Source organism: Cetorhinus maximus, chromosome 11 (genome assembly GCF_964194155.1).
Source record: "Cetorhinus maximus chromosome 11, sCetMax3.hap1.1, whole genome shotgun sequence".
Taxonomy (NCBI): Eukaryota; Metazoa; Chordata; class Chondrichthyes; order Lamniformes; family Cetorhinidae; genus Cetorhinus; species Cetorhinus maximus.
This window is the reverse complement of record NC_135889.1, coordinates 29,370,606-29,384,384: the sequence shown is the minus strand read 5'-3', so window position 1 is coordinate 29,384,384 and position 13,779 is coordinate 29,370,606. Positions and strand designations below refer to the sequence as shown.

The 13,779-nt window shown below is 47.8% G+C and overlaps 1 protein-coding gene across 1 annotated transcript in view; it reads left to right on the top strand.

The window, feature by feature from the left end:
* unc80 (unc-80 homolog (C. elegans)) overlaps window positions 1–13,779 on the top strand; it is a 535,199-nt gene that overhangs the window by 311,233 nt on the left and 210,187 nt on the right. The window contains exon 34 of the mRNA XM_078551715.1: window positions 4,415–4,601. Within this exon, the coding sequence (XP_078407841.1) occupies window positions 4,415–4,601 (187 nt within the window). The remainder of the gene's footprint in view (window positions 1–4,414; window positions 4,602–13,779) is intronic.

Genomic DNA, 13,779 nt, shown 5'->3' with positions numbered 1-13,779 from the left:
TACCTTCCTCCCCATCGTCCTAAATGCCTTCAAGGTACTGCAGTTGGTTCCTCCCTCAGAGACAGCACTAATAGAACACACTTGTGCGTGTTGTCTGAGGCACTGTTACTAAGTAGATGCTTGCTCTGATAAAAGCAAAATACTGAGGATGCTGGAAATCTGAAATAAAAACAGAAAATGCTGAAAAAACTCAGCAGGTCTGACAGCATCTGTAGAGAGAGAAACAGAGTTATCGTTTTAAGTCTGTATGATCCTTCTTCAGATCAGACACATGCTCCGCTCTGACCCACTTCTGGTGAGAACCCCACTAATATGAGGATCAGAATTTTAAATTTGATGAGTTGGGAGCCAATGTAAATCATTAATGGTGGAGATGATGGATGAGCAAAGTTTGGAGAGGATAGGATAGAGACAACAGAGTTTTGGATGAACTTAATTTTTTGGAGGACCTCCCGGAGAAAGAAGAAAATATTAGTAAGAAAATGGAGATGACAAAGGCATCTACAAGGGTTTTGGTGGCATCATTTTGCAAGTAAAATACATTGAATTCAGAAATGATAGAAACATTTTGAAATTAAAATTAACACACTGTTTGCTTTTCTTTCTGTTTTGTATGAGCTGAAGAGAAAGGGTTTAAGGATTCTCACTATCTTTTTCCAGTGAGATTCCTAAAGGTTCACTGGCACATTTGCACGCAGTGATCTTCAGCTGCAGCTGGGTCAAGTAGAATTGGCATGTAACAATATTCTGTCCGCAGGAGAGTCTTCTGAAATGACTGGCAGGTGATAAATAACAAGGTGATTGGTCTCTAGAGCACTCTGAGAACCTGGCTGCATCGTAATGTTACCCACCAGATTCCAGCAGCAACTATCTGGACAACGTGCAGGCCACAAAATGTGCTTTCGGAATCATTTATTCAGAGATTGTTCTGTCCAAAACTGCCATATAGCTTTACCATCCTTTCAATGCATAGCTTACATAGTCATTCAATAGCTTGACACTTACACAGAATACCAGTTACATTTGAAACTGTAGTTCCTGTGAAATTTTAATGATGCCATACACAACAAATCTTTCCAACACACTCTAAATGCATGTGTTCAATTGTGACACAAGGACAGAAAATCCAAGAACTCTCATTTCTGGGTGCAGGGTTTGTAATTCGCAATTACCCCACTTCTGATTCCATTGAGGCAGGTAGGATGAAAAGCTTATGCCGCCTCCTCATTTTAATGATTTTAGCATCCAGCTCGGAGCCGACTGCTCTTCTGGCATGTTGTAGACTCAATGGGTGGCCCAGCAGTGTGCATGGTCAGAATGTGTTTCAGCTAGCCTTTACATATTAAAGTCAACCTGCTCCTTTTAAACGGGAACCACACTCATTACACAGTAGCTGCTGCTAACTGTGGAGGAAATGGCTACAAGGAGAAGCACACTAAATGGAGAAACAGAGAGAGAGAGAGGACACCCAGGTTTTCTGTTGTGGCGCGGGAGGCATTAGTAAACTAGGTGGAACAGAGAAGTGAAGCAGTGTTTCCACAGACATCCAGGAGGCCCTCAAGACACACCCTGAGAAGGGAGTCGGAGCAGCTGACCAGGGAGGTCAGTTCACAGACTCTGGCACTGAGGACCAGGCAGCAGTGCTGCAAGAAGTTCAATGGCCTCACATAGGTTATCAGTAAATGCATCTTCAAGGTCATTTCCTACCCAATGCACCACCACCCTCTCCTGCTTCTCAAGCATCAGAAATCTCTAGCGATCAGAAATGTCCTGAGGAAGGGCAAGAGAACAGACCTCTGAGGAAGGAGCAGTGTCACTTGATCTGACAGTCACCAGCTCAGATACTGGCATCATGTGTACCTTTGTATATAGTTTAGAATCCCTATCTGTATGTGGTGAGCCTCTGGGCACAAGTGGGCTGTAACCAGGTCATGGAGAAAGGAAAGTTTGTGTGCTTACTCCCTGGAGAGCAGAGTCGCACACAGATTCTGCTACAGGGGACTGAGATGAGTGCTTTGATGGGGTGACGGAGCTCTGAGGACTTTGATGGGGAGAATGCTGATGAGTATGCACACCTAGATGCTTAGAGCATGGGCAGCCTGCCAGATAGCCTGCTGTCACTGTCAAGGAGCAAGAAAGACTCCACCTCCAAATTGGCAGAGGGATTTGCGTAGAACTTGAAGCCCACCTTTTGTAGTGTGGAAGTGGTAGTCAGCTACATGACAGCACTTGCAGACCCACCCATGATGGTGGCTAATATTTCAGCTTCGATTGCAGCACAGACAGCAGCCACCCAGTGTCTGGGTGCTGCAATGGAGGCTCAGACTGAGGTAATGAGATCCATGCTTGTGCCACGAAGGCTCAGACTGCGGCAATCATGGCTTCAGGTCTAATTGCTTAAATGCTGTCGGAGCAGTCCAGCAATCTTTCCTTGAATAGACTGCCAGGATTGTTGAGGTGCATCTCAGGGGAATGGCACTGGCTTCAGGGTGTCAGAACCTGCTATATCCTGTCTTAGGATAATAGCATTTGTGCTCCCACCACTGGTGTTCTGTCAGTGTTGTGGCTGTTGCCGTCCAGCCACCCAGCCCGGACTGCTTAGACCACACTTGGAGTATTATAAGCAGTTCTGGGTACCATACCTCAGAAGGAATATATTGGCCTTGGAGGGAGTGCACTGTAGGTTGACCAGAATGATACGGAACTCCAAGGGTTAATTTACCCGGAGAGATTTGACAAATGAAGGTTAACTTTCCTGGAAATTAGAAGGTTAAAAGGTGATTTGATTGAAGTTTCCAAAACATTAAACTGAACAGATTGAGTAGATAGAGATAAATTATTTCTGCTGTTTGGGGAGTCTAGGATGAGGGGACATAGTCCAGACGTTTCAACTGTGAAATTAGGGAACACTTCTGCACACCAAGTGTGGTAGATATTTGGAACTCTCTTCTGCATATGGCAGTTGTTAATTTTAAATCTAAGACTGATAGAGTTTTATTATCCAAAGGTATTAAGGGTTAAGAGGCAAAGGCAGATATTTAGAGTTATGTAACAGAACAGGCATGGTCTCTTGAATGGTGGAACAGGCTCGAGAAGCTAACTCCTGTTCCTATTGTGCTGCCCGTGTCATAGTCTGAAGGCAACTCTAAAGGCCCAGAGCTGCTCATCATTGCCTACTAGGCCATCTGCCATCTATCCCAGTTAAAATCAGCAACTATCTACCAACCCTGTTGCAGCCACTGAGATAGCACTGTGAAGGAGCATGAGGCCAGGCAAATACACCTGCAACCCAGGCTAGGAGAGAGGCTAGGAAATGACCAGATCTGGTGGGTTTTTGAGGGAATTATTTTCTGGTTCACACTTGCCAGATTTATTTCAGAAAAGCAGTTTCTTGAATCATATTTGTTTTAGGATGTCATAATTTTAGAATTTGTTTTACTATTCAATGTATACATTTCCTCTATAAATCTTTCCTATATCCAAAATTGTCTTTGGTCCATATTGCTAAAAAGTAAAGAACTTACATTTGCATAGTGCTTTTCGCAAGCTCAAGACATCCTGAAGCGCTTCAAAGCTATCAAAATATTTCTCAAGCCTAATTTTTATGCCCCACCAGGGCAATAAAAATAACAGTGTTGGCCTGCGTGCCATGGTTCCCTGGTTCCATCCTGCTGGTAATTTTCCTGGAGGCAGGATAGGAGGCACCCATCTGCACATGGTAAATAGCCAATTAAACTAATTAACCATCTATTGAGGCTTGTTAACAGAGGCCAAATTGGGCTTTCCAGTCAGTGTCAAGTTTCCCACAGGCAGTGGTGGTCAGTTTAACTGCCTTGAGGTGGCCTCCCTGTGGCAGGCCAGGGTCCAGCACTCCAGGCAGGCTTAGAAGCCTTTCAAGCCTGCCTGCGGTGCAGCAGCAGCTGCAGGCTACCCGGCTGCAAAAGCCATTATTTATTTAAAGATTGAAAAAGTTGGTGAGGGGGCACCTCCGTTTTGTAGTGCTGTCTCCCTCACTTGTCTGCCATCGCGGCCTGCTGCAGTTTTCTGACTGGCTCTCCAGCTTTGAGATGGATGGTGAGCCTGTCCTCTGGCTAGTAATTGACCACTCCAGGGAAAGTCATAGTGAGTGACTGTTTCTCATGTGGTGCAGACTTGTGACCCCTATTTGAACCTGACGGCAGTGTTCAGACGCTCGTAGAGAGAATTCTGCTCCGAAGTGTGTCACTGTTGTAACGTGAGGATACATGGCAGCTTGTCATATCATGTTATCATGTTTTCATATTGTCTTTGGAATAAAATGACAACAAAATTCTTGATTAGATTTTTAAAAATTTTTAACATAATTGGTATCCAAAATTGTGATTATGTGAAATAAGATTCCATTTTAATTATTTTAACATTCAATCTGTTACAGAAATCCTTTTCAGCTCGTGCAGTTTCCCGGTCTCACCAACGAGCTGAGCATATTTTAAAGAATTTGCAGCAGGAAGAGGAGAAGAAACGACTTGGTAGAGAAGCCAGCCTGATCACAGCCATTCCCGTCACACAGGAGGCCTGCTATGAACCTACCAACACTCCACCACCTGAACTGGAGGAGGAAGGTATCTATTGGTACAAAGCATTGAACGGTACCTCAGGAATGTTTTAAAAATACATTTTAAAATTCTATACTGTCCTGTATAAGATATTGTTTAAGCCTCATCTCAAATATTGAGTCCAATTTTATCCCCCTCAGTTGATGGATTATGTAGTGGCCTTGAAAAGGTTAATTAAATTGTTCCCTAGCTTAGTGAACTTATTTAACACAATATGCTCAAAAAAATCGGATTTTTTACTTTAGGAGAGTGTAGGTTGTGAGGACATCATAATGAGATCCTAAAATAATGACGAGATTAGACTCTATCCATGTGAATGAACATTATCATCCTTCAGCTATACAAAGTCCTGCTTCGGCTACACCCAGAATACTGTGAATAGTTCTGGAGCTAGACTTTAGCCTTGGAGCAAATGCAGCATTGATTTTCTAGAATGATGCCTAGACTCCAAGGGTTAAGCCATGAGGAGAAGTTAAACAAATTAGGCCTGTGTTCCCTGGAAATAAGACAGTTAAGGGGTGGTTTCATGAAGGTTTCAAGAAATTCATGGGAACAAAAAGGATAGATTGGTAGAAAATATTGGCATTAGTTTGGGATTCTAGGACTGGGAGACATAAAAACACTGGAGCTGGACCTTTAGTTTAGCTGGACCTTGGAAATTAGTTTGGAACTCTCTTTAAACTTTTTAAAACTGAGAATGATAATTTTATTTTGGCCAATGGTATTAATCGATATTGGGCAAAGGCAAGTATATGGGTCTGGATTTTTTGTGAAGCTGTGATTCCCCCACCCCCACCATCACCCCCCACCCACCCAGCTAAAAAGTCAGGGGGAGCCCAGCCACTGTAGTGCAGTGTTGGTAAGTTTGTAAGTCTTTATTGATTCTTAGAACTATTTACAAATATACAGAAAAGGGTATATGCTAGAGCTGTCTCCATGCTTAGGTATGCACGTGGCTCTGTCCAACACCTAACTGACCCTGGGTGCAGGTTATGTGCTCTCTTACATCACTGTGGGGGTCCTACTGGACTAAGTCCTACATTAACCTGATATGTGCCAGACCCTTACACTACACCCACCCCCCTGCAGTCTTTATCCAATGTATTTTAAGTGATTAGTTTACCTTATGTCTTACATTGTTATTACTATCATGCATTTACATTTCCGTGCCCGCTGGTGTCGGGCGTGTTTGGTGCCGGCAGCAGACAATATGGCGAGAAGGCCAAAAATCAGTTTCGCGACATCGTGAAACTAGTTTGCGATCGTCCGCTTGAGTTTCCCGCTATCGGACGTCGGGAACCTCATTGTAATACATCTCCAGATCATTATAAGGCTAGCCCGCCGGTCTCATTCCACCGCTCCCCCACCCCAACCAATCCGGGGCGTTGGATCATCCGCCAACATCAGTGTGATTGCATGCCGACATGTTTCACAACAGCATAAGGCATGCATCTAGTGGGCTGCACTTTGAGGGCAACTTGGAGGGGAGTACACAATAACATTGCCGAGCGCTCGTGAGGGCTGCCTGTTGGACTTCAAGGTTGAGGCGCGTGGTGGGTGGGCAAAGACTACCCTACGGTTGAGGGAACTTGCGGGGGGGGCAAAGGCTGCTCTGCGGTTGAGGCGACTTTGGGGGGTGGTGCAAAGGCTGCCCTGTGGTTGAAGGTAGCGCACAAGCACATGTGGGATCAGGTGGGTGGTGGCCATGCATTAGGGAAACCTTGTATAAAGTGATCATTACACTGCAGCTGAGACAATTCATTGATATAATTGGGGCAGGATTTTCCCTCCGTGGAGCTGGTCCAGGAGTGACCACGAAACGGACCGCTGCCCGTGATCGGACTCCAACCACAGTTTCACGCTGGCGAGCTAATTAACGGCCAGCCAGCGTGAAAGGAGCACTGAATGACTCAGCCTTGCCGGGGAGGGGGTGGGGGAGGAAGGAGGGCGAGCGCGGAAGGTTGCGCATGTGTGGGGGAGTGCGTGCTGACAGCTCCCCTGAGGGCACAGAGCTGCCTCAGGGAGCTGAAGATTTGGGCAAAGGAAAATAAAGATTTAATAAATGATATAAACATGTCCAACCAGTGACTTAGTCACAGGAAGAGGGACATGTTTAAAATAAAGTGGAAATAAAGGCCTCTTAATTGTCGGCGGGCACACTGCCAACTCTTGTGCGCGCCCGCCGACCGAAAGATTGTGAGAGTGCGCGATGAGATCGGGACGCTTGTCCGACGTCACAGCACGTGATTTTACACCTGATTGGGTCAGGTGCCCGCCTCCCCGATGAACGTAAAATCCTGCCCTTGGAGTCGGACCTCTAGCTTGTCTGCTCACTCAAGCAAAGCAGAGGCATGAAAGTGCCACCAATTACTCCAGACCCTTTTACCCCCCTGGGCACAGACTGCAAACTACTGAGTGTTTTAGTGGGCTGCAGAACAGTTGGACAACTGGGCAAGTTGTACAATCTCCTTGCTAAAGCTGGCCATGGAGCAGTCACTGATGGAGGTGCTCACAGCCCCTTGCAACGTCATCATCCCGTTTTGGACCAGTCTCCCCCATGGTTCAAGCTAACAGTGCAACCTTGCAGTGCAGATTAGGAGAATGCCTGCACCTGAGCTGAGAGCACAGCATGCAGTCCAGTGGGCAAAACTGCCGCCAATCGGTCAAATGGAGAGGGGCAGAGGGGATTGGGGTTTCAGGCAGCCATGCAGCACACTTTTCCCTGTCCATCCAAGTGGTGGCCAACACTCTCTGAGATGCGTTAAGAGACTTTCAGACTTAACCAAGAGAGGTTCTTAGTACACCCATGCTAGCCCACACGTCTCTCTCTTTCATCCTGCAGGAGGAGTACATCAGGATCATGGAGCCTGGTGAACTAGCTGTACGCCTCATGGTGTACAGAGAGCGAAGACAACGGAGAAGAAGGCGACTGAGGCGCCTGGCTGCGCAGGGGGAGGAGCAGCACCCTCTGGAAGAAGGCGTGGCTGGGGGTCCTGCACATGCTACCGAAGACCCTCAGCGAGCCATCGATTGTCGGTGCCTAGCTAGATGCAGGGTCTATAGACTCTGCCTTTCGTTCCTGCAGATGATTGAGAACCAGTGCCACCAAAGATTGCGCATGTCTAGGGAACTGGTCGGTCACATCTGCCAGCTACTGCAGGATTTGGCACCACGGGGACATGGAGGGCATCCACTGCCGGTGGCCATGAAAGTGACCGCGGCACTCAATTTTTATGTCAGTCGCTCCTTTCAGGGCTCCACAGGTGACCTCTGTGGGATATCACAATCCTCCACCCACATATGCATCCATGAGGTCACGGATGCCATCTTTACAAGGGCACACAACATTGTGCATTTCGTTCGGGACCAGGACAGCCAGGATAGAAGAGCTATTGGATTGGCCCAGATCTCAGGATTCCCAAATGTGCAGGGTGCGATGCACTCATGTAGCGCTCAGATGTCTATCTCAACACATGGTGAACTACATCAACTGCAAGGGGTTCCACTCGCTGAATGTGCAGTTGGTGTGCGACCGCCACAAATGCATCCTGCAGGTCTGTGCATGGTTTCCAGTGAGTGTGCACGACTCCTACATCCTCAGTCGGTCACAGATCTCTCACGTCTTCCAGGGTCCACAGAGCTGCAGCGTTAGCTCCTAGGGGACAAGGGCTACCCGCCGAGGACATGGCTGATGACACCTCAGCAGCAGAGTGAAGGTATAACGAGGCTCATACTGCAACTTGCAACTTGGTGGAGCAGACCATTGGTATGCTGAAAATAAGGTTCCGTGCCTGGACTGGCCTGGTGGAGCCCTGCAATATAGTCCACAGAGGGTGTCACGCACCGTCATCACAGGGAGGTTATGTTGGAGCTGTATAAAATGCTAGTTAGGCCACAGCTGGAGTACTGTGTGCAGTTCTGGTCGCCATATAGGAACAATGTGATTGCACTGGAGAGGGTGCATAGGAGACTCACCAGGATGTTGCCTGGCTGGAGCGATTCAGCTATGAAGAGAGACTGGATAGGCTAGGGTTGTTTTCCTTAGAGCAGAGAAGACTGAGGGGGGAACTGATAGAGGTATACAAAATTATGAGGGGCATAGAAAGGGTAGATAGAAAGAAACTTTTCCCCTAAGCAGAGATGTCAATAATCAGGGGGCATAGATTTAAGGTAAGGGGCAGGAGATTTAGAGGGGATTTGAGGAAACATTTTTTCACCCAGAGGGTGGTTGGAATCTGGAACACACTGCCTCACAACATTTAAGAAGTAGTTAGATGAGCACTTGAAATGCTATAGCATATGGGGCTACAGGCCAAGTGCTGGAAAATGGGATTAGAATAGATAGGTGCTTGATGGCTGGCGCGGACACAATGTGCTGAAGGGCCTGTTCCTGTGCTGAATAGCTCCATGACCCTATGACTCCTCGATGACAGGAATGAGTCCCTCGCACTGGCCAGATGAGGCAGTGCACTTGGTAGGCCCTCATAGCTGCTAGATTTGTGGAGGATAATGACGGCATGCAGTGAGGAGACACCATAAGATCCTCACATTGCATCTGCGAATGATTGACTCCAGTCTGGCTAATGGCAGTGCACATACTCTCTGTGAGAATGCTCCTGTCATGGAGATGCAGTGGAGGCCCCAATAGTCACTCGATTGCAGGAGGATGATGACGACATGCAATGAGGACACTCCATAGATCTTCGCATAGCCTCTGAGAATGTCTGACTCTTGCCTGGCCGAGGGGAGCTCGCTTCCGCTCTGCGATCAGGATCATATCATAGATACTCAGCCATGAAACTTTAAAAGCACCTGATGCTTTCTCTGCCTTCAGCACCTGACCCTTTCGAGAACACAGTGTCACCGGTCACAGATGCCGAAGAGATGGGGGCCAGCCCCGCTTAAAGGTGCTGAGAGCACATAGAGAGAATGACAGAACTCTGTGACACCTGCCCACAACATTCTGGCAGCAATAACAAGCACCATCGAGGTGCAGGCATCAGTAATGTGTCCAGTGAGAGTGAGGCCAGACCATCACTTTGATCTGAAGGCTGCACAAAGCACAGGGAAGAGACCCTGGACTGAGACACCTGCATCTTGTGCAGGAAGGTTTCACATCTGAGTGACATGAACACTGCTCATCGGAACAAGGAGCCATGGGCAGGGAGACATTCTTGGGAGTTTATTGACCTCTCCCTCTTGTTGTGTGCCAACTTGTCCTCCAAAAATAGAGATGGAGAGAGTGTAAGCAGGACGTCTGCCAGGCCAGATAAGCAGGCCTGATGTGTGGGTGGTGAGTAGTCCCATGGACGGTTGAGGACAATGAAGGTGAGTTTGAGAGAGTGAATGGTGATGTCCCTTGAACCGGCAGTGAGGGCCCTGTGGATGTTTGATGGGTTATAGAGTGTGAGTTGAGAGCGATGAGAAGAGTGACGTACCCTGGCGGAACGGAGGAGATCATTCATCCACTTGCAGCACTGGGTGGCTGTCCTCTTTTGCAGGGCATTGACCACCGCTGCCACTGCCTCCCAAGCTGGATTGACCACGTTGCTGCCCATCCTGCGGCCAGAGCGGGGGAAGGGGGCATCATGGCGAGCCTCCTCTGCGTCCAAAAGATGTTCAAGGGATGCGTCATTGAACCTGCTGTCTGCAACCTTATTGCCTTTCAGGGCCATGTCCTCTGTGCAGCAGTCGTCAACTGCAAGCACTGAGAGGTGTGTGCGCGACTAGACTTTAAATGTGGCGCCCAGTGTGATGAAGCAGCGAGGTGATGGCCCACCACAGGTGAATGAGAGCCCGCCTGCCATGGAAACGGCGTGTTTCCCGGAAATACATAATTAAAGCAGTGGGTTGGGATGATACGGCGTGAAAAGCCGCCATTGCTGCCAGCGGGTAAACCGTTGTTTTACCTGCCCACTACTGCAAACCTGGGAAGATTACACCCGTTATCATTACTACGTTTTGACTACCCCATCTCCCCTCATCAAGTTCTTGAATTCAAAAGTTCAGGTGATCTGAAGGCCTTATAACCATTCCATATCTTGTTCACACTACTGTCAGAGGAGTGGTAGGCTCTGTCGCTGCTGGCCCCTTCTGTAGCTTTGGAGATTTTTCTGGCATCAGGGTATGTCCCTTGATATCCTTCCATTGCACAGTGGAGTCAGGCAGTCTAGGGACGAGGTAGACACTCCTCCTGTTTCTCCTGACTGTGCTCTCTGAGGAGCCAATCAGGCGGGAGCGAGATTGGTCCTCGTCCTTTTTAATGTCAGTACCTTCTCTCTCGTGGTCTCTAATCCAGACCTTTCTGTAATTGTGGCAAGTATCTGGTGTGGTACATTCTGTTGTAGGCAGAAGCTTTCTTCTGCTTGTAGGACTGCTCTCTTTCTTGGGTGTCCTGGTATCAACCCTGGTATGAGTTTTGTCAGCAGGATTGGAAGTTGCGTGCAGAGTTTCCTGCCCATCAGGAGTTCAGATTGCAAAGGGGTGGACTATGCGAACAGTGCTGTGGAGAAGTCCTCGTTCATTTTTAGGAGGACTTTTACTGTACGGACCCCTCTTTCAACTTTCCCATTTGACTGTGGGTATCGTGAGGAACTGGTGTGGTGGTGGAAGCTGGATGTGGTGGTGAAGTGCACAAAGTACTCATTTGAACATTGTGGGATGTTATTGGACACACTCTCATCTGGGATGCCATGGCTCACGAACATCTCTTTTAGTGCCTTAATTATTGTTTCTGTGGTAATCGTATATGGTTCCTTCACCTCAACCCACCTGGGTAAGTAGTTTGCCAGTATAAGGCATGATTTGCTGTTGAAGATGCACAGGTCAATGCCCAGTCTCTCCCATGTCCTGGCAGGGAATTGTGTGGGGATGCGGGGCTCTCTTTGGTCCTGCCGGTGCAACATACACACCTGGCAATGTGCACTGGTGCCTTCAAACGCCTTGGAAATGCCAGGCCACCAGGCAGCAGATTGTGCCCTGCATTTGGTAATACTCAGATGGTCCTTGTATATTTATTTGAATGGTCTTTGGCCGCAGGGAGACTGGGATGACCAGCCGTTCATTGTAGACCAGGAAATCACCTATATGCGTAAAGTTTAGTTTTTATTGTTTGACCAGGTTTTCCTGGTCCCTCCATTTGAACTCTGCTGAGGCCATCCTTGTTGTCGTATCTACAGATGTGGGCACACTCCTCATCACACATTTGTCCTTGGAGGATCTGTTGGAGTTTACTTGTGATGTCTCCTTGTCAATTAGGAGTACGTTTCTAGTTGTTCAATGAGATTGACATTCTGTTTTGCCAGGAGGCCCACTGTGGCCCATGAAAGTGTGTCTGCTGTTGTCTGGTTTTTAAGTTGGGCTTGTACCGTCTCATAGGCGAACCTCACAAGGCGCAGGCGAAACCTCTGGACTTTGGAAGGCATCTTTGCTAGCTACTTCTCATCCAGGAGACTAGTGGCTTGTGGTGCATTTTGATAGTAACCTTGAGGCCGATGATATAGTCTGAAAACTTCTCGCACGCCCATGTGACTATGAGGTCTTCCTTTTCTATGGCAACATACCTCGTCTCCATGTTCTACAGCCCTCTGGATGCGTAGTACACAGGTCAGCCAACCAGTTGTTCCTGGAACACAACCGCTCCCAAGCCTGTAGATGAAGCATCTGCTGCTATGGTGGTGGGCAGAGCTGGGTCGTAGTGGGCCAGAATGTCAGTGGAGAGCGACTTTGTCTTGAAGAGAAAGCTTGCTCTTGATGTGAGTCCCAGCGCCGTGCTTGGTCTCTCAAGGGTTCTGTGATCTGTGCCAAATTCAGTAAAAATGTTGCCAGCTGGCTCACCAACCCCAAGAATCGCTGGGGGTCTGTAATTGAGGATGGGGTTGGGAACTCGCTGATAGTCTTGATTTTTTTGTGGGTCTGCCATGTTGCCTTTATTGCTGATGACGTGGCCCAGGAATTGAATTGATATTTTAGAAAACTCGCATTGTCTTTCAGCATCTGCCTTGCTTCCTGCCGGTGCTCTAAGACTGCTGTGCGTCTCTTGTCATGTTCATCTACTGTTGCACCATGAACCAATGTGGCAAATGGCCCCTGCCCTGCAAAATGGCCAACAACGTGCATTGGAATATATCTGGCAGTGACATGTTTCCAAACAGCAGGCAGTTAAAGCAGAATCTGCTGAAGGGTGTAATGAATGTGGTCAGTACCTGGACTCTTTGTCAAGTGAAAGTTACCTAAAGCCACTGTTAGCATCTGGTTTTGAAAATATCATTCCCTTCCGAGAGTTTAGTCAGGCTTTCATCCACTGAGGACATGGGATGTACACAGCTTTATTGAGCTGTGTCAGGTTGACACATATGGATGTACCCACTTGGTTTTGGGACTGGGACTATCCTGGAACACAATGCACTTGGTTGTGTGACTGCGGAGATGACTCTCATGTTTGTCATCTCATCCAGCTGCTGCTGCACCTGCTTCATCAGTGGCTGTGGGATCTTACATGGTGTGAATAGGCATCCTCACTCAGTGTGATCCTGTATGTGTTTTCCCATTGCCCCAGTCCTGTGAAGCGTTTCAGGAACTCACGTTTGTACTTGGAGCCAGGCCATTGCTGGCTGACCTTGTCAATCTTCTGTCACAGGTTAAGTTCAGCACAGGCTTTGTGGCTCAGTAATGAACAATCCTGGTTGTGGATCACAAAGAGGGTCTCGTGGATTGTTTTATTCTTCTATCTCAGTGTTGCCCACAGGGTGCCTTTCACTGTGAGCTTTAAGCCTCCTGCCCTGTATGGGGGTGTTGTGGGCAACGTCAGCCACTGGGTCACCAGCCATGGTTCTTTGTCTGGCAGGATTGCTACACTGGCTCCTGTGTCTAATTTAAAATTTGTTAAATGGACATTGATTGAAATGTCCGCATTCTAAAATGAGAAACCAAAATCTTTGACCTCACCCAAGAAGTATGGCCACATGTCTTCCAGGCTTACAGTCTCGACCTCATGGATAATCTTTGGGTCTTCTGTGCATTACAGAGTTTTTGCCTTGCACAGTTTGCCATAGTGTCCAAACCTTTTGCACTGAAAGCATTGGGCTGAAATTGCAGGACATTGATCTCCTGTGGGGGAGCTTTGCTCCACAGCGTTGGCATGGTTGCTCTGCTGGCTAGTTTGGGTATTGCTTTCCCTAGCCTG